The 21857-nt window shown below is 36.8% G+C and overlaps 1 protein-coding gene and 1 pseudogene across 3 annotated transcripts; both read right to left on the reverse strand.

Moving 5' to 3' along the window:
• Window positions 1-703: 703 nt before the first annotated feature.
• On the reverse strand, window positions 704-4865 carry LOC111996839 (MDIS1-interacting receptor like kinase 2-like; annotated as a pseudogene).
• A 4661-nt stretch (window positions 4866-9526) lies between these two features.
• Window positions 9527-16513, reverse strand: LOC136064939 (uncharacterized). Of its 3 annotated transcripts, none has more exons than XM_065767413.1 (3): window positions 15993-16513; window positions 14901-14964; window positions 9527-13821 (listed from the first exon to the last, which is right to left on the reverse strand). In XM_065767413.1, the coding sequence occupies exon 3, from the start codon at window positions 10946-10948 to the stop codon at window positions 9683-9685; it is 1266 nt and encodes a 421-aa protein (XP_065623485.1). In that variant the 5' UTR covers window positions 10949-13821; window positions 14901-14964; window positions 15993-16513; the 3' UTR covers window positions 9527-9682. The 3 variants fall into 3 exon arrangements, 2 of the variants coding, with proteins under 2 accessions (XP_065623485.1, XP_065623484.1); XM_065767412.1 differs by having other exon boundaries at window positions 14877-14964; window positions 15993-16509; XR_010626594.1 differs by lacking the exon at window positions 9527-13821 and adding an exon at window positions 13945-14386 and having other exon boundaries at window positions 14877-14964; window positions 15993-16228.
• Between the last annotated feature and the right edge of the window lie 5344 nt (window positions 16514-21857).

The following is a 21857-nucleotide window of genomic DNA, read 5'->3' on the forward strand; positions in this document are numbered from 1 at the left end:
CAACCCCAGTCAAGAACACCGACCACGCCGACTTAAGAATGATGCCTAGGAACGCTGACTCAACTCGATCTGAATGTCGACTTAAGCTTGGGTTTTTGGGTTTGACCATAGAGAGAAGAGAAGAGCTTGGGTTGAGGGAACCAACAGAAGAGAAGAGCTATCATGTGAGAAAGAGAAAGGGCATGTGCAGAGATTAAAATATAATATTTGGATTTGACACTCAGCTACAATGCACCGCTAGAGATAGTAGCGCACTGTAGTTGGGTGTCAAAAATTTAGCATTTGCCTTCTTTGATGGAGCATGTTTTTTGTGCTCTGAGATATAATCGTAAACTTTAATTTATTTTTTCATACTTGGTTTAATTTACTCAATAATTTTATTTTTTTTTGAAATTGTAATATGATTTTTTTTTTTTTCATTCCCAATTTATCAATCTTTTTTTTTTTTTTTATTACCAATGTTCTTGAATACATCTTTCTCAATGTACATGACCAAGCAAATCAATTGAGAAAATAAAACAATGTCAAAGTGTAAGCACCGGGGCCGGCTCAAGGCCTAAGCCCAAGGCCCCACTTGTCCCCATAAAGGGGTCTTAAGTCCCTCTATTGCATAAGCAAAAGACCCCAAAATTGTATAAAAATATCTTGAAATTGTAAAATGATAATGATTTTTTTTAAAGAAAAAAAATAGATAGGTCTTGCATTTTTCTCCCACCTCCAAGAAGGCTCTCAAAATATTGATCCAATAGAAATTTATTAAACATAATTCATGTAAAAGAAGGAGAACATGAAGTAAACAAACTAATAAATAGTCAAACCTTTGACATCACTATTTCCCCTAAAGTGATCATGCATAATGGCTTTGCCAAACGTGGTTTCCAAGTTGATAAGTCTTGAGAAACTTGTTTCATTGTTGGGTGAGATTGTGGAATGGTCTGTAAGCAAGCAATCGCAATCTTTGCAATGGAGAGCACATCACTTGTAACTTGATTGGTAGGGAATGAAAGGCGTTGATCCAACACATCGTTCAATGGCATATTATGGACTGTCAATGTCTCTGATGATGATGATAGAGATGAGATGAGATCTCCTGGATGCTTTCCCATGATTATTTCTAATGCCAACACTTCAAAGCTATACACATCGCACTTCTCACTAATTTCCATTGTGTATGCAAGCTTTGTTAGAGAAAAAAGATAAGAGGTCATAGTGACATGATTATATATGTGATTAAGTCAAAACACTGCTTGAAACAAATTATAAAAAGATATGTGTTATGAATATATTATGTTAGCACCAATATCTTATAATTTTAAGTACCGCTCTTCATTTGTTAATTATTTGTTCAATTGATCATTGTAGTTGGACAAACAATTATTCCCATTTACAATCTTTAATTTTACGAACGGGCTAAAAAAAAATAAGGACTAGTTTCCTTTAGAATTTTATTATAGAATCAAAGTTATCCCACCATGTAATTTTACATTTACTGTTAAGTTTTTAGACCCCTTAAAACACAACAATTGGATTAATCTAGTTTATTAGCCAAGTGATTAACTTAGTCAAATTATGCAAATCTAGGTTAACACAATCAAATAATCATATCAAGATCTAAAGCAGCGGAAATATAAAGAACACAAAGATATGATCATCTAGGAAAATCAAACCGGTAAAAAACCTGGGGAGGATTTAACCTAGCTATCCTTAAGGTAAACTTGAATCCACTAAATGAAAGAATCGAAGTTCATACAAAATGACTTACAAGCACCCACGCTCGACTTCCTAATGCTATCTACTAGTAGAACTTACTGACACAACCACGTGCAAGCTCCGAATCCACGGACTCCTTCTTTCTTGAATTCTCCAATCAAGTACAAGCGCTCCTACTTGTGTTTCTTTAAGTTCCAATGGCAGCAACTGAGTTGATCATCAATGTGTTGATAACATCTCCTCCTTGAAAACCCTAAGTTTTGTGTAAAGGAAAGCTCCTCTAGATCTCACAAGAGATTTACACAAAACAACAATATGAGCAACAAGGATTGCACTCCAAAATGTGGCTAGGGTTTTCTTTATATACTAGGAGAATTAGATCTGAAACCCTAATCCTTAATGAGCTTGGGCTGAGTTGGAAATTCTACAGAAAAAACGTTCTGCCCGATATTCGATCGATCGAGTCTGAGCTTCGATCGATCAAGACATGCCAAAATGTACTAATACATTTGCAGCCTCTCGATTCCAACTTTACATGAATTACACAACTTTGAGCAAGCCTAAACAAGACTAAACATATTTTTTTGATCATGGTTTGCCAACATTACACATTAGAGTTCAAAATACATCAAATCCTAAGTCTTTAGAACCTAACATTTACTACATGATTCATTACAATCAACTTAAAAACTGACCTTTCTCTATAAATAATATTTTTTTTTTTTTTAAATGCTGAATTGTTTGATTGTGAGGGTGCAATTTAATCATCTTCATGGGAATTAGGAATTTGAATTACCTTGAATATCATGGATATACAAGAAGATACCAACTAGTTGAGTTACAAAACTCTTGACTATATATATATATATGATTTCTGAGACAAGATAAATTAGATCTTATGCCATTATAGAAAATGTAGCAAAATTTTATGCCACATAAATTTGTATATAGTTCTATATATAATAAGTAAAAACAAAGGGTAGGGGAATGGAACAAACAACCTTGGCAAAAAAGAAAAGAAAAGGCATAGATGTTATAATTTGGCAATTGGAAATTAGGTCTAGTGGGAGGGGAGGGGGGGGTGTGGTGGTGGGGTGGGGGGAAGAGAAGAATTGTGTTACGGGACAAATGTCTTTTTAGGTCAAGCTTGGAAAATTGTCAATGGCATGAAATTAGACTTCTCCTCCAAATAACTTTAACCATCCTCTAAATTGAGCTAATTATATAACTTGGGATTTAAGCAATTACCTGATTGACATTTTTAGTATCTAGGTGATTTGGTTACAAAAAAATTTCAAAGAACATGGAACTCAGACATTTGACTACTTGGTTACTGCCGATCACCCCCAAAGTACCAATTTCTATGACATAGAAAACAACTAACTACAATTTGTTATTCACATAGCCTGCAGATTAAAATGAAAAAAACAAACTTACTTGGGGCCATGTACCCCATGGTGCCAACAAGTGAAGTCCAATTGGATGAATCAAGCTTCAAAAGTTTAGCAGTGCCAAAGTCAAAGATGTGAGCCATGCATTCAAGATCTAGCAAAACATTCTTGCTTGATATATCTCAATGAATTATAGGAAGCAAGCAATCATGATGCATATAAGATAAAGCATTTGCCACATCTTTGACAACACTGACACTCTTGATCCAGTCAAATGCATTTGCTTGTTCTTTACTATTTAGTAACTGTATCAGCTTCCTCCTTCCAAGTATTCATAAACCAAAGTGAGTGTTGTGGATGTGAACAAAAACTGTATAGCTTCACAACGTTACAATGTCTTATTTCTGTTAAGGCATGAATCTCACTCAAGAAGGTTTTTTGATTTGATGTCTCGCCATTGGGTAGTGGGTGAAGTTTCTTCACAGCAACAACTTGACTTGTTGGCAGCTCAGCTTTGTAAACACTTCCATGTCCTCCCACACCAATGCAATATTTGGAATTGAAATCCTCTGTAGCTTCAATGATGTTTTCATACACTATTTTCCCATCATAGCTCCATATTGCAAAAATATCATCATTTTGTATGCCTCCTGGCTTGTTTTTTGTTTTGCTCACTCTTTGGCGACAAATATGTGTAGCTCCAAGAATGATAAATATTAGAAATAGACTAGCCAATACAGGAATTAGAATTATTATCACAAATTTGTTGCGCCTTTTACCTGAAAGATTATGAATCATTTTTGGTCAAGCCTTCAAACCAGTAGCATTACCGCACAAGCCTTTATTATTTTGAAATGCTTTATATGGAGCCTCGTGGAAAGCTTTAATGTTGGGAATAGGACCTTCTAACTCATTGTAGGATATATCAACAGATGTCAAACTTAAACTATCATCAAAAGTGGTTGGGATTGAACCAGAGAGATTATTGTGAGAGAGATTCAATGTTTCTAACCGAGGCATGCCTCCAAGTTGTTGCGGTATCTCTCCTGTCAACATATTCCAACTAAGATCGAGATTTTGAAGAGAATGCAAGCTTCCTATATCAAAAGGAATTCCTCCATCTAGTTTATTTTTGCTCAAATCCAAGAACAACAATTCTGAGCACTCTCCAAGTTGTTTAGGGATCAAACCATTTAGATTGTTTGACGCTAGATTCAAATCTATCATATGGGATAGCATTCCAATTATTGAAGGAATGTCACCTAAAAGTTAGTTATTGCTTAATAGAAGTTTAAGCAATGACTTCAAGCGTCCAAATTCCTTCGGAATCTTCCTTGTTAGATGATTTGATGTGAGGTCAAGCTCATGTAGTTGACTTGCCTCACTGAGCTCAGGTGGTATACTACCAGAGATCTTATTGTTGGAGAGTTTCAGACTCGTCAAATTATGACACTGCCCCCACTTTGATGAAAGCTCACCATATAGGTTATTGTCACTCAAATCAATATAGTTCAAGTTGGGGTAAATTCCAAAGTCTTCATTTATATTTCCTTTTAGTTGGTTTCCATCAAGCCTAACTCTGACTAGGCCAGTGCAGTTTTTCAAGCTTTTTGGGATAGGACCTATAAAATGGTTATTTGCGGCCCCAAAATATACAAGTGATCCAGCTTGGCATACATGTTGAGGTAAATGGCCAGTAAAATTGTTTTTGCCTAGTTGCAAATCTATGATATTGGTAAAATTGTTTATTTCAAGTGGAAGGTGTTAGGTTCTAAATGTTTAGAACAATTGGCAAATTGTGAACACAAACTTGTCTAGATATAGATCTTAGAGTCTATAGGTTTTATTAGATAATGCTCAAAGTGATTCAAGTCAAGATTCAAGAATATACAAGTTGCAGGAAGAAAACTTCATATTCTGCCTGGTTCGATCAATCGAAGAACAGGCTCGATCAATCGAAAATCGTATCTGCAGAATTTTAAATCGGCCCAAACAGTAGCTTAAGCCCATTAAGGATTAGGATTTCAAATCTACTTCTCCCACTATATAAAGGAAACCTTAAGCCACGTTTTTTAGAGTTTTTGAGAAAGAGAGAGAGAGAAGAGTGTGCCTCTTTTGTATCTAGGGTTTTGTACCCAAACCTCTCTAAGGTCTTTGTTGCTCATATTGCTACTTATGTGAATCTCTTGTGAGATCTTTGAGGAACTTTCCTTCACATAAACTTAGGGTTGTCAAAATCTTGATGATCAACTCGGTTGTTGCCATTGGAGCTTAAAGAATAACAAGTGTGGGTGTCTGTAGCTGATTGCAGAATCCAAAAAAGAAGGAGTTCATGAATTCGGAGCTTACACGTGATCGTGTCAGTAAGTTCTACTGGTGGGTAGCATTAGGAAGTCAAGCGGGGAGCTTGTAAGTCCTTTTGTATGAACTTCGATTCTTTCGCATAGTAGATTCAGGTTTACCTTGAGGATAGCTAGGTCAAATCCTCCCCAAGTTTTTACCGTGTGGTTTCCTGGGTGATCATATCATTGTGTCTTTTATATTTCCGCTGCTTTATATTCTTGATATGATTGTATGTTTGTAATAACCTAGAACTGCATAATTTGACTAAATTAATCACTTGGCTAATTAACTAGGTTAATCTAGTTGGTTTAAGGGGTCTAAATTTCTATCAAGTGGTATCAGAGCGGGTAGCTCTTTTGTTTTAGATCTTTTGATCTAAGAACTGATCCTTGACCTCTGTTGTCATGGATAATTTGAAGTGTCTTTCTGATCATGTTTCTACTCATGCTTCTGCGGATTTTATTGATGCCTATGATGTTTTGAATAAAAAGGACACTATTGTTTCTGTTGATTTTTTTGATACTTTTGAAACTCTTTGTAAGAAATTATCTAAATCTTTGAAAATTGCTAAGAAATTTAAAGAAGAGTTAAAATTGGCTAATCTTGAAAAAGATGATTTGATTGTGAGATTAGATGAGTCTAATAAAAAGAATGAATTTTTGAGAAATCAAATTTCCTCTCAAGATGAGAAGATGAAAAGCTTGGAACAAGAGTTAGTTGAATCTAAAACTAAAATTGAAAATTTGACTAGTACCAAGCCTGTTGTTGATAACAGAAGTGTTTTTGTTTCTCTTAAACCTAAAACTGATAAAGTTTATATCCCTCATTTCAAGAGAAATAATAAAGAGAAGGCTTATTTTGCTAGGTTAGACAAAGGTAAAAGTTTTGATGTTAACGCTGAAGTTTCTAAACCTATGTCTAAACCTGCTGCTAGTGTGCAAAAGAAATCTATTTTTGTGCCTACCTGTCACCTTTGTGGTGTTATTGATCACATTAGATCAAATTGTTTTTTGTTGAGGCAAAAACCAAAATCTAAGACTAGATTTGCTGTTAGGAATACTGATGTTCCTAAATTTGTTCCTGTTTGTCACTTTTGTGGTGTCTCCGGTCACATTCATCCCAATTGTCATAAGTTGAAATTTAAGCATTCTGTATGTCAATCTAGGATATGTGATGATATTACTCCTGCCATAAGTCCATATAAATTGTTTCATATTCTTTTGAAAAATTCGATCTTGTTGGCTTGTGAAAGGAATTTGCAAGATTTCAGTCTCTCTCAAAAGATTTGTGTAATTCCTTAAATACACTCTGCTTCTCATGGATTTTCACCTACAAAGCCGAAGACTCGTGCTATATGGGTGAGAAAAGATTCTCCAAGGTGAGTGTTATTGACTTGTCCCTGATTTAATTCTTTCAATTATTTGTGGACATGATTTGTTTTTGTTTTTGTTTTTGGTTGTTTTGTTGATTTTAGTTTTTTTTTTTTATTAAAAAAAAATCCAAAAACATTGAAAATTTTCAAAAAGACAAAAATATTTTATTTTGTGTCTTGTTTTATTTTTCTTGAGGATTACATAGTTTTAATATCTCTCTTGATTTAGAACATGCTTGACATTGTGGAGATACTTGAATAGTTTGTGCTAAGCTATTTCTGATTTTATGTGAGTATGTACTAGGTTGTACATGTACTCATAGGTTAATTAAGAAATTGATATTTCTTGTTTGTGTACCCTCTATAGCTTAGTTAAGCATTGTCATGCATTGCATTTACATTGTTCATTTAGCATAATATGTGCTTTTTGTTTTTGGTCATATAATTTTTAAAACCAAAAAGATTTTTGTATTTTGTATTTCACATCTTGGATTTATAATCAAGGATTGACTATATTATCTTTACATAACAAGTTTATGTACCTTGTTTAACTTTGATGAGCTTATTTATTGCACTTGACTAGTTGAAACTTTGTAGTGCATGTTGTGTGGGAAAGATGTTTATAGTGTTTATCACTTTGTCTTAATCTTGAAGTCACATGTTATTTGACTATCGGACTTGATCTTTTTGAGAAAGGCATAAATAACCATCTCACCACTGTTCACTAGTCAATCATGAACACCTTAGTGCATATCATAAGATTTTGTGCTCGAGAAAATGTAGCACATGCACAAAAAGAACATAAGGTGTAGCCTCGGTTAATTGCTTAATACTTAAAATTGGTGTATACTATTAGGCTTGATGTCATTTCACATAATTAAAATTGATGTGTATATTATGAGGCAAAATTCAAGAAACTTACATGATTGTAAGCTTATGCTCTAGGAGATGTGGGAGTTATATGATGTAACTCTTTAGGTGATAGTCTATTTTGAATTCTATATGATGAATTTTGTAGACTTTGTGATTGATTGCTATTCATATATCACCTCACATGTATCTCAAGTTTTTGCTAGTTACACACACTACACAAGTTATTATTTGCTAAACTTGGTACATTATATTGTGTGTGATTTTGTTGTGGCCATCCAAGATTAAAAGTTCCTCGATTTTAATGCAAAATGTGTTTAATGTTTGTGCTTTGAGGACAAATTGATTGAAAATCTTGATTTTGGAAGATCTAGGTTGAATTCAAGTATTTTTGAAAAACTTTTCGTCTCATACTCATGCATTTTTTTATAAAATAATATGCTTTGAGGAGTTTCTGCATTAAAATGCTCTGTTTTCAAAAATCTGATTTTTCTAGACTTTCGATCGATTGAACCTGTTTTTCGATCAATCGAAATTGTGATTAAAATTTTTGGTTTGAGTCTGCCTAACTCGATTGATGTTCGATCGATTCTCGATCGATCGAAATTGAAAAATTTTCAGTTTCTATGTTGTGTGTGATTTTGTTGTGGCCATCCAAGATTAAAAGTTCCTCGATTTTAATGCAAAATGTGTTTAATGTTTGTGCTTTGAGGACAAATTGATTGAAAATCTTGATTTTGGAAGATCTGGGTTGAATTCAAGTATTTTTGAAAAACTTTTCGTCTCATACTCATGCATTTTTTTTATAAAATAATATGTTTTGAAGAGTTTCTGCATTAAAATGCTCTGTTTTCAAAAATCTGATTTTTCTAGACTTTCGATCGATCGAACCTGTTTTTTGATCAATTGAAATTGTGATTAAAATTTTTGGTTTGAGTCTGCCTGACTCGATTGATGTTCGATCGATTCTCGATCGATCAAAATTGAAAAATTTTCAGTTTCTATGTTTTTGACCAAAAATTTTTTCATGCATCATTTGTGTTTAGGATTCACATGCATTGCATTGTTTTTGTATCCATCTTGTAATTTTGTAGTCATCTTTCTCATTGTTTTCACACATAACATGCATACACTTTGCTAAATTGGGTACTCAACTTGATTTAAAAATTGATTGATTAATTTTTGAGTTTTGTACATTCTAGTATATGCTATTTCTAATGTGTGAACTGCAGAAATTATTTTTTTCTTAAAAGATATGATGGATAATCAATGTGCAAATATTTTCTCTACTCATACAACTGTTTATGGGTTACATAGTGCCATGTTTGCATTTTATTGAAAGAGAGAATATTTTTTTCTTCATGTGTATCCTTAACTTAGTTTTTTTTAAAACTTGGTTTGTGTCTTTTTATTTATCCCCACCCCCCTTTATTTTTCCCCAAAACTTATTTTGTTTTTCCTATTTTTATAGGGGGAGAAATTTTTTTTAACCTTTGTGGTTCTTAGGGGGAGTTGTTGCTCTTCTTAGGGGGAGTTGTCTCTATTTTCTCTTACTCTATTGCGTATATTTTCTGTCTACCTTCTGATTAGGTAGTCTTTGTCAATACGTGACAAAAAGGAGAAGACATAGATGACCTGTTTGTTTTGGTTTAGGGGGAGAATATAAAAAACTTTTTGATGTATCTAACTTAGTGATGTCGCGGAAGCCTGAAGAGAAACACACACGATGCTCTCTTGATGGACAGAAACTAAACTGTTAGTTTCTGGTAGTAAACCTCGAATCCACGAGGGGTTTCCCTGAATCCACAAGGAGATAAAACTGGAATCCACCAGAAGAAAATTTGACAAAAGTCTGTGTTTATTGATAATAGTCTATGAAAAAACGTTTACAGACTTTGGGGCCTATTTAAGGGCTCCTTAAAACTTGATTGACAAGAAAATATAATCTAAATTAACTCCTAATTGATACCTAACCATAATAGGAATCAAATTTGACCTAAAAAGCATTAAATGCACCTAAAAATAAGGAAATAAATGCCCTAAACCTAAAATAACGAAAATTACATAAAAATACCAAATATAAAAGATTACAGAAATTAATTAGAATATTTTGTCCTACATCAGACCCCTCCACTTGAAACAAACTCGTCCTCGAGTTCATCTTTGAAATCTGAAATCTTCCGCTCCAAATAAACAAATACTTCGAATGCTTTAATAACTTGATTAGGCTCTGAAACTTGAATTCTTCATAAAATGTTGCATAAAATTTCTTCTCATCTACTTTCAATTTATTTGCAACATCAATCAAAAATGGGTTGATAAAGAAATTAAAATTTTCTACTCCAAGAAAATCAACATATTGTGTAGTCGTCTTCAATAAATCAATCGGAACCTGGGGGTTGTGGGTAATGGACTCGTCCTCACCTTTGAACTCAATTGAATCTTCCACAACGTTCTCAATAATTACCATCTCTTCATTCCTGTCATTATTCACAATCAACTCAACCTTCGTTTCTTTGACCTCTTCTTCAAATTTTTGACAAGTGGTATTTTCAATCTTCAATTCAATAACTGGTAGCAAATCTTGATCTTTTTTAACCACTTCAAAATTTTCTTTAGAAATAGGCTGCTTCTTCTCAACCCTCAAACCCTTTCCTTTACTTGACACATGGACTTGGCTGTTAAAATTTTGGTTTCGAATATATTGCTTTTCATATGAATACACAGATTTATAATCAACACTTGTATAATCTAGTATATCATAATAGTCATTAGGAAACCATAAATCAATTAATACCTTTTTCATTCTTTGCCAAGAGCAGATTGGATGCTTACCTCGTCGCTTTCTATCAATTTGAATGTCTTCCCACCATTCTTCTGCTTCATTGTCTAATTTATTAGATGCAAGCCGCACCTTTTCTTCATCACAAATCTTCCAAAAATTAAAATATTCTTCTAAATCAAGAAGCCAGTCAATAAAATCCATCTTACACATATCTCCGTCAAAGAATGAAATTTTCTTGTAGTTAGGAGTGCGTCTTTGAATATATTGAACATTGTTGTTGTGAGATGATTTCCTAGCAAGAAGAGTAGCAATCTTTTGCTGGATTTCACCCATAATTTTCTGACTCTTTTCATGAAATTGTTGCTCATAACGAGCCTCTTCACGAAACTTGAGGAACTCAGCCCTAGTGAGGACTGGGTTGTTGACGTCGTCACCGCCGTCATTGTTGTGGTGGTTACCGTCTCGCCGGTTAGCCATCAGACCAGGGTAAGTCAAGGCTCTGATACCAACTGATGTCGCGGAAGCCTGAAGAGAAGCACACACGATGCTCTCTTGATGGACAGAAACTAAACTGTTAGTTTCTGGTAGTAAACCTCGAATCCACGAGGGGTTTCCCTGAATCCACAAGGAGATAAAACTGGAATCCACCAGAAGAAAATTTGACAAAAGTCTGTGTTTATTGATAATAGTCTATGAAAAAAACGTTTACAGACTTTGGGGCCTATTTAAGGGCTCCTTAAAACTTGATTGACAAGAAAATATAATCTAAATTAACTCCTAATTGATACCTAACCATAATAGGAATCAAATTTGACCTAAAAAAAGCATTAAATGCACCTAAAAATAAGGAAATAAATGCCCTAAACCTAAAATAACGAAAATTACATAAAAATACCAAATATAAAAGATTACAGAAATTAATTAGAATATTTTGTCCTACATCACTTAGGGGGAGAGTTAGAATTTATTTTGATTTATATGTTTCTTGTTTCACTTCTTATTGATTTATACTTATGAGTTCTTCATTGGTATATGTCTTTATTTTGTGTTATGCGAAATCAAGAATTTATTTTTGTTTACTTGTATTTTCCAAACATGCGTTTATGCGTTTTGTTTAGTATTTCAGGAAATATACAGGTTGATTCAATTGAGCTGTTGTCTATATTTGCAACTGATGGATAGTAGTTAGGTTGAATTTGTTGTGATAGGCATTTTTTTATTGTATTGGGTTGTTCTTGTATTTGAGCATTTCATTTTGTATGAAAGTTTTGTCACGAATTGCCAAATGGAGAGTTTGTTAGGTTCTAAATGTTTAGAACAATCGGTAAATCGTGAACACAAACTTGTTTAGATATAGATTTTAGAGTCTATAGGTTTTATTAGACAATCCTCAAAGTGATTCAAGTCAAGATTCAAGAACATACAAATTGCAGGAAGAAGACTTCATATTTTTCTTGGTTCGATCGATTGAAGAACAGGCTCAATCAATCGAAAATCATATCTGTAGAATTTTAAGTCAGCTCAAAAAGCAGCTTAAGCCCATTAAGGATTAGGGTTTCAGATCTACTTCTCCCACTATATAAAGGAAACCTTAAGCCATGTTTTTGAGAGCTTTTGAGAGAGAGAAAAGAGTGTGCCTCTTTTGTATTTAGGGACCCAAATATCTCTAAGGTCTTTGTTGCTCATATTGCTACTTATGTGAATCTCTTGTGAGATCTTTGAGGAACTTTCCTTCACATAAACTTAGGGTTGTCAACATCTTGATGATTAACTCGGTTACTGCCATTGAAGTTTAAAGAATAACAAGCGTGGGTGCTTGTAGCTGATTGGAGAATCCAAGAAAGAAGGAGTCTGTGGATTCGGAGCTTGCACGTGGTCGTGTCAGTAAGTTCTATTGGTGGGTAGCATTAGGAAGTCAAGCGGGGAGCTTGTAAGTCCTTTTGTATGAACTTCGATTCTTTCGCATAGTGGATTCAGGTTTACCTTAAGGATAGCTAGGTCAAATCCTCCCCAGGTTTTTACCATGTGATTTCCTGAGTGATCATATCATTGTGTCTTTTATATTTCCGCTGCTTTATATTCTTGATATGATTATATGTTTGTGATAACCTAGAACTGCATAATTTGACTAAATTAATCACTTGGCTAATTAACTAGGTTAATCTGGTTGGTTTAAGGGGTCTAAATTTCTATCAGAAGGGAACCAATTAGTTTGTTACTTACCAAAGAGAAGGTGGTGAGCTTGGTCAAATTTCCAATAGTGGTTGGAATTGATACCGAAAGCTTGTTGCTAGAGAGACCGAGTATAGACAAGCTAATCATTCGTCCAATAGTGGTTGGAATTGATCCAGAAAGCTCATTGCTAGAAAGATCGAGTATAGACAAGCTGGGCATCTTTCCTATAGTGTTTGGAATTGATCCAGAAAGTTCGTTGTCATAAAGATATACTATAGACAATTTGGTCATATTTCCAATAGAGGTTGGAATTGTTCCAAAGAGTTTGTTTTTGAAAAGGAGAAGATGAGACAAGTTGGTCATCTTTCCTATGGAAGCAAGGATCTCTCCAGAGAGATTATTATATAATAGTTGAACTATAATAAGATGCCTAAGCAATCCTATTTCCTCAGGGATGGAACCGAAAATATAATTGCCATAAAGGTAAGATATTGTAAGTTGCTCAAGTTTCCTATTGAAGCAGGGATTGCACCTATGAAAAAACTAGCTGAAAAATCCAGTTCAATGGGAGATCTCATCATTCCGATTTCCTGAGGTATGGAACCGGATAGAGCATTTCCATCTGAAGGAATAGGTGAACTACGTTGTGCAACTTCCTGATTTCTTGAGGAAGAGATCCAGAAAAGTTGTTCCTATCTAGGTAAAGACAAGATAAATTGTCACGCCCCAAACCCAAAAGGGTCCAAAGCGTGAGGGAAGAACCATTAAAAGCAAGTACATAGGAGATTTTTTTTTCCTCGACACATGATAAGAATAAATAACCATACTAAAATCTTCATATTACAAGTCAGAGCTCTATGACACATTTACAAACAATACGAACTACAACTCATGCGTCTCCAAATATACATGAAAATCTAAAGCTCCAAATAAATAAACACAAAATCACAATCATCTCTAAGATACGTAATCTTAACAGAAAATTCTAGGCCTATCGTGGCCGACGCTAACAAACCTCAAGAGCTTAACCTCCGGGAGAATTAGCTATGGCCTTGAATAATTTAGTAAATTGAGCACCAACAATTCATAGCACAAATCTCCCACTTAGCATAGTACTTCAATCACCACCAATAACTAAGCTCTGTGCCCGAGGTATAGCAAATTTATTTGAAAAACTGTTAGAAAATGGGATGAGTTAAATCCCAGTAAGTAGCATAATTAATAAGGGTGGGGGAAATGCAAGTTTCATCTTCAATAATAATAATATGACAAGAATAATTTAATAATGAAATACAAAGTTTCTCAAAATAAATACCTTGAAACTATATACTATAATCTGTGAGTACTAACAATATAATTTCTAAAGCCATAAAATCTAACATACGGTAATTTATCACAAATATATCATACTACCACACACACTGGTCAGGAGATCCACTCATTCACAACTGGCATGATATTGTCATCTCTGGTATGCAGACTCTTGGCCCCATGGACAAGAGCCTCACCCATACCTTCAAGGTTTTTCTCTTCACCATGGGCAACAGAGAGAGTGCGTCAAATAGGACCTCTCTTGCATGTGGTCTCTTGGCCCCATGGGCAGTAGCCTCACCCACACACAATCAAGGAACCTCTTCCCCCATGGACAACAAGAAAAAACGCGTCATCTAAAATGAAAGGGCACTGACTTGGATTTGATTCCATTGTCACAAAGACTACGGAAACCAAATCGGGTGATCACTGGAAAATCACACATGGCATGGTGTCAAAACCACATAAAGCTCACAAGTATACATTACTTTGAAACACATAGTTCATATCCAGGTAGTTTCAGAAAATCTTAAATAATCTAACTTCTACAAAGTTTGTAAGGTTTTCAACTTCATTCTTTTCAAGAAATTTTCCAACAATTTTGCCACATAACAAGACAAGATAAGCATCTTTAAATTTTATAATAAATCATAAAATCCAAGATTTCCTTATCAAAGATTAAATAAAAGATGCTCATTTTTCCATATCAACAATTCATACATTTCCCCAAATGCAATATCAAATATGATGTATTTTCATATATATAATCATATATATATATATATATATAATAGGGTCACAACACAATACTTTTAAGAAAACATACGTCCATATATAATTTTTCAAAATGTTTATGACCCAAAAACAATATTCATGAAACATGGTTATTTTCCAAAAATCCCATTAAAAAGCTACTTACCTTAGTAGTCCATTCCAAAATTACCTCAACCGGGCACCACAAAATCAACTAATCCAGTCACTAGGTCCATCACCAAGAATATTGGAACCTAGAAACACAATGATCAAACCTATCAATAACAAGGCCTTTCACAAAGTACCATCACACTTATCTCCATAAATCGTAACAATACCCTAAAATCAAACCAAAGGCCCTAAGGTCTAGCTTGCCCGTCCTAAGACAAGTACTCTTCCCAAGCAAGAACCAAACAAGCATCCAAGAAACTCATAGTGCTGACACAACCAAAACATTTTAAATTCACTATTGCAAAAATGTGCATCATGAGATAATATAACATACTCATGAATCTCTTTGAGTACTAAATAATATATTTAAGCCAAGATAAGATCAACCGAGGTTTGGGATTAATTCCACGATTTCTCGGCATTTTAGTATTGCTTTTAGATTCAGTACATAACAGGGCAGCCATTTGTAAAAATTGTTTGGTCAATGAAAAATTATCCGATTAATTTCAAACTTTAAGGGAACATTCCCCTATATGTATACAAGGTACCATAGAAAATTCAGCCCAAAACAATATTTTTGTAATTTATTAAAAATCATGCATCGCATCTGATTCAAACCTGTCATGACAGTTTTAGAAAATTGTTATAGTTGTAAGGCTAGCCCAAATTATTTGAGAATTTACTCTCACATTAAAACCACCAGATTTAAAGCATATTAAAAACAAGAAATCAAATCCAAAATCTCATATAAACAACTTATCAAACACTTGGTATGCAAAGGCACGTGCTCACACTTGCATAAATTCGTAGTTATCACTCCACTCACACCCACATATGCCAAAGTCATTTAAAATGCAAAGAACACACTTCCAAAAATCAACCCAAACTTCCACAAAATCTACCCACATGATTTGCTCAAGGAAACCCAAGTTTTTTAACCATGAAGAAACCCCAAATGATCATCATTTGTAAAAACCCTTAACCATTTAACAAATAAATCCACCAAATCAAAAACCCACGTACTCAATCACATATATACCACTCATGTAGCTTAGATTAGAAAGAAATCTTAGAAAAACTTGAAAAGCTACCAAACAATTAAGAGTTTTACCTTAAAAGCTTTGAGAGAATGGAGCATATGGGATTTCTAATGGGGTTCTTCGGTGAAATCCGCCAAAAGTGGTGGTGGATGGCTGGTTTACTAGTGAGGGAGTGAGAGAAGTAGAGGAGCTAGAGTGTGTTTGTTGTGTTTTGGTGGGTGGGTGAGATAGAAGGATAGAGAGATGGAGAGAAGAGGCAGCCGGTCAAGAGGGAGAGAGGCACATCAACATGAAAATGAGGAAGAAAAGGGGGGCTGACTTAAGTTGAAAAGGTTAATTACTTATTTGCCCCAAAAATATCTTATGAGTAAATTACCAATGCCCATCAAGCTTCTTCCAAATTACAATTAACAACCGGGGTGTTACATAAATTGCCCAAGTTTCCTATAGAAGTAGGAATGGGACCTGTGAGACTATTTATGTTCAAAGCGAAGACTTGAAGACTTGTCAGTAGGCCGATCTCAGGTGGAATTCGTCCCGAGAACTGATTGCCAAAAAAATCTAGATAAGAGAGTCTGGAAAGGTTACAAATGCTTGAAGTAATAGTTCCAGAAAGAGCATTGTTAGCCAACTCAAGATGGGTGAGTTTGGAAAGGTTACTATCAGATAGTCAAGGATCGAAGTACAAAGAATAAGAAGAATGGTAAAACGACACAGCAGATAGATACAAGTGTTTTAGTTCAGTAGCTAAACTACATGTAGTTTAGTTGTTAATTTTAATTCAGGATGTATTGCACGTGTGCTGTAACTAACCTTCCCACGTGTAATAACTAATTTCCGTATAATTTGGTTAGGTAGTTATGCTCTGGTTTGGGAGCTTAGATTCAGAGATTAGGGATAAATGTATATAAGGCTGTTTGCTGTACAGTTCATTCATAATATCAATTAGAGAAAATTTCTCATCTTTTCTCTCTTTCAATTTCTCTCTCTGTGTTAACATATCTCTTTTCATCTTTCATTTCTTTACAATCTTACAGTTACCAATCAAGTCAAGAATAGTTCCATAAAGCGAGTTTTTTGATAGATTAATAGTGAGAAGGTTGGGGAAGGATGAGAAACTGAGGTTGGAAAGCGTACCTATTAATCCAAAACTCAAAAGGTGTAGACCAATGAGACTTCCCGACTCATCGCAAACAATTCCAACCCATTTGCATGGGTTGGCTCCACCACCCCAAGAAGATAGGTGAGATTGGCTTTGGTTGTCAAGACTGGCTTTCCATTTAAGAAGAGCTTTTGTTTCCTTCCATTCTTTTCCTACTTCATCTCTAGCAGCAGCAGTTGCAGCCACAAAAGAAGTTGATGAGGAGGAAGCAAAAGCAGCAAAATGGAATAAGGAAATCAACATGACTTCAAGGCTAAACAAGACTTCGAAGACTCTGGATAGTTTTTTATCTAGTAAGGTTGCCATTAGTTTAGTGGTTATAGACTTCAGAGAGATGAAATTGGTCTCTGGGTGGTTGAAGATTTTGGCTAAAAGCACATGGAATTTATATAGGAAATGAAATCTTATGCTATGTGTCTCCTCCCATGTGAAAACTGAAAATCTTTGGAATCTCTCTAAAATTTGCCCTTCTTAGGGGTTTGAAAATTGATAGAATATTGGGTATACGTCATGGCACTTCAATACTCACACATTTCGAAATCTTTTACAACCTTTCCCTTCCTACGGGTTGGGACTTCATTATGTCTGTAAAGAAGGCCGTGGGCCTCACAACCCCTTTTTTTTTTTTATTAAATTAAAGTAAAAAAATAAAATCGCATTAATTCAAACAAGGACGTTCGGTATAAAACATTATTTGTAATTTATTCTTTTTGAAACTAAGATCTGTTTAATAAGTGATATTTGAATAAGTTGTATATTTAAAAAATGTTTTTTTTTCAAAGAATTCAACTAAAAATATTTGGCTCCGTTTATTTCAATGAAGTATCTTATGTAAAAATAGTTTATGTATTTCTTATATTTTTGTAGTATCTAAAGAAAAAAAGATGAGTTCAGATGAATCAAGAAAATTCACCAATGAATCGCACGATGCTCCTTTCGCTTCGTATACTAACCTGCGCGAAACAAAAGAGAAAACCTATCGAAGAACACCGGTGTGGTGCCGGCCAAACACCCTCCGAAAGTTAAGTTAGAAAGTATTCTCACAACTCTAGAGTGCTAGAGAGGGGTTAATTATGCGTACCTTGGCTTGTGAGGGTGTTGGGGCTTTTATAGTGGCTTGAGGTTGACATCCCTTTCTTGGCGCGGAAGTCTTTTCCTTATAGGACTCTCCTTGTAGAATCCTAGACGTGATGAATAAATCTCCTCCTTATGCAGAAGATCTTTACCAAATATATAAGATTTCCGGAGTCCTACTAGCGCAAGGACTATTTGGGCCCTTATGAGAGTGGGTCAAAATATCCCCCATTAGGGGCTCAACAGGCCCATGGACAACTAGCCCACCATCCTTCACTCCATCCATATCCGGCCCGTTCACATCAGGTCTGTCCATTGGAGGCCCGTGCAAATGATGGATCCGTTTATTCGGGCGTAAGCGGACCATATTCGGTCCGTTCAGTCACATAAGACATTCCAAGGTATTTTGTCCCTTTCAGTTGCCCCCTCACCCAATGGGTCCATCAGCAATAATGAACGGACCCATGGGGTGACGGATCTAAAACTCGATCAGGCATACAAGACACCTATGTCCGTAAATTTTCATCCATACATTGTTGGATCAGGAGCTGATGCATTAATGTGTTGTGCCAAGTGTCATCCTGTCAATGGCTGTTGTTTTGGAACGAGGCGTCGCTTCGTCTTCCGTGCACTCCCAGTATAAATATCAGTCATCCGCCCCTCATTTCCTCACTTGCTGCTAGAAGAGATTGTCAGAGCGAGTCCGTCACGTCTGTCAGAGCGCAATCCGTTCACTCACGCATCCGTCGCCCGTCGCATCTTACTCCAAGCTTTTGGTGAGTTATTTTATATCCGTCCTTTCTTTTTCCTTTTGCTCTTATTTGTACTCTATGTGTCCGTCGTTATTTCCAACCCCATCAGAGTCTTAGGTTTTGTAATTACATGTAGGCCATGTCTAGTGCGTCAAGTAACCAGTCGGTCGTTCCCGACGGGGCGGATTACGAAGGGGTATACCCGTCAGGTCCCAAAGACCACGACGTCCCGAGCGAGAGTAGTCCGTCATCATCTTCCTCATCCTCAACACATGAGGGCCTGGAGATGATCGAAGTCCAAGAGGTATCAGACGACGAAGAGCAACTAGTGAGGTCCGTCGTGGGGGTTGATGGACTTAGGGAGTTCATCTTGCCCCCAGAGTGGACGGTCCATGCTTTTACGTCGACCATCAAGGAAGGTCACTTCAATACACTAAGGGACCGCTACCAAATTCCTGACCACATCCCACTCCGTCTACCTTATATGTTAGAAAAATGTTATTACGAAGGAGTGGACGGAGTGGGCGTGTACGAGCAAGTGCTTAAGGCTGGGTTGAGGTTCCCATTGAGTTCGCTACACCGCGAACTCTTAAGCTACCTAGGCATATCTGTCAGCCAGGTGTCCCCCAACGCCTGGAGAGTCTTTATCGCCATAGAGGTCCTGTACGGAGCCATGTTGGACGGAGCAAGGAGGCTTTCAATAAAAGAGTTCCTCCATTGCTACCGTCTGGACGAGATAGACAAGTCGAGGGGTATGTACAGCTTTGTCCCTAGGAGTCCCGTCCTAAAAGTCATTTATGAGACCCCGGACTCAAATAAGGACTGGAAGAGTCGTTACTTCTTTATGGAAGGAGAGGATTGGATGAGTCATCCAAGGGAGATGGACTTCATGCCCGTCGACACAATTTGGGGCATTTTAAACTCATCTGGTATGGTCCGTCATAAATCACTCCGTACATTTTAGTAATTTGTAATGTTTCTGACCTCCGTCTTTTATGGTGCAGTTCGATGGCGTCCCCAAATTACACTTGAGGAATTCAGTTTCCTCGAGAGAATTTTTTCCAAGACTACACCAGAGGAGAGGACATGGGCCAAGCTCGTTAACCTCAATACTATTTACTGGTATTGTGACGGTCCCGAGCCCACCCCAGTAGCTTTAAAGTACGAGAAACAGACCCGTCTGCGTAAGTCCGTCTACCCTCATGGCCCTTTTTTTTTTTTTTTAATTATTATTGTTGTTCCTTAGTCCGTCATCCTTTTTCAGAGATGGAGGACGCAAAGAGACGAGCAGCCATAAGACTTCAAGCTGCGAAGAACAAACAGGCCGGGACAGACGCCATGGGGACGGGCTCCAGTAAACCATCTCTAAAGCGGAAGCTGCCCGTGAAAAGCGACCGTCCACCCAAGCAGCCCAAGGTCCCTTTGGACCCGGTCCTCGGCTTAATGGCTGAGGGGAGTAAGTCAATTACCCCGGCTAAGCACGGTAAGGGCAAGGGGCTGATGACGGGTCAGCCAGGCGAGCAGAAAAAACCACCCGTCTTACTTCGCGAGGATTCCAAGTATGCCTTGGAGAAGTTGTCGTCGATCATTACCACCGACGACTACGAGGATCTTGGGAATCACTCGACGGAGGCGATGGGGGAGACGGGCCTCTTCAGCATTGCCCAGGTAATTGTTCCGTCGTCCTTAGTCCATCCGTTCGTTATTTTTGACTTATATTCTGCTAACTTATTTCCGTCGACCTTAGGCTATGATCATGATGAAAGGCCTCATGGGACGGTGTCTCAACCACGAGACGACCATTGGCCGAATTCGTGAGAAGGCCAAGATGACGGAGGGGGAGCTGCTTGACTTGAAGGCCTGGAAGGTCACTCAGGAAAAGAAACTGAGGATGGCTGAGACAGCCCGGGATGAGGCCGTTCAGCTGGTGGAAAGTCTGAAAAAAGACTTGGTGGACAAAGACAATGAAGCCCGTCAGGCCAAAGAGAACGCCATACGCGAGTACCGTGACTCCGACGACGTTATATTGGGGAGCTGAGTCTAGTTTATAACGACGGGTTCGACGATGCACTCCGTCAGGTGAGGAGGTTGTACCCGGAGTTAGACTTATCCATCGTCACCGTCTCTACCCCCGAGCCGTCCACTGCCCAGCCCGCTCAGACGGAGGATACTGATGCTCTCTTTGATGAGGATGTCCGCGAAGCTCCAATGGATCATACTGCTGCGGACAGCAAGGCTAAAGATGTTGGGGACCGTCCAGCCGAAGAGGGAGACAGAACTGCATTATCTTAATTTGTAATAACTTCGTTTTTTTTTTTTTTTTTTTTTTATTTTTTATTACAAGTGTGGAACAATTTTTAACACCCGTTATGTTTATGGGTTTTGTATATACATTGACCGTTCAGCATGTTTATTTTATGCTGGGTCCGTTGACCTTCTGTTTTATCTTTGTGGAATGCATATTTTTATTTTCAACGCATTTTCATGCTTAAGTGAGCTCCGTCCTGCTTATTATGGTACCTCCTTTCATGACTTGCTTAACCAAGGGCCGTCATCCCTTTGGATGATTTGTGTGACTTGGAAATACTATTTGCTTTTGAATGGTTGCTATGTTCGTCATGTATAATTTGAACCCACCCGTTGGGTAATCTGATTGTTGTACCCGTCTGTCGGGTATCTTACTTAATTCCCTTTGTGGGGTCCGTTCAACTAGTGGACGTTATCCCGGGTTCGCTCATTATGTGGACTTAGTAGTAACCGTCTATTTGGGTTGACCCGTCCACTTATGGACGGCGCCACCAGTCCGTCCGCTATGTCCGTCAATTTCGGGGATAATCTAATTAGTTTGCCCATTATCTGGACTTAGGTTTTCATCCTCCTGGGATGGTCCGTCCGTCTTGTGGGCAGCCTAATTGGTCCGTCCATTATATGGATTTAAGTTTTCATCT

Source organism: Quercus suber, unplaced genomic scaffold (assembly GCF_002906115.3).
Source record: "Quercus suber isolate HL8 unplaced genomic scaffold, Cork oak 2.0 scaffold_802, whole genome shotgun sequence".
Taxonomy (NCBI): Eukaryota; Viridiplantae; Streptophyta; class Magnoliopsida; order Fagales; family Fagaceae; genus Quercus; species Quercus suber.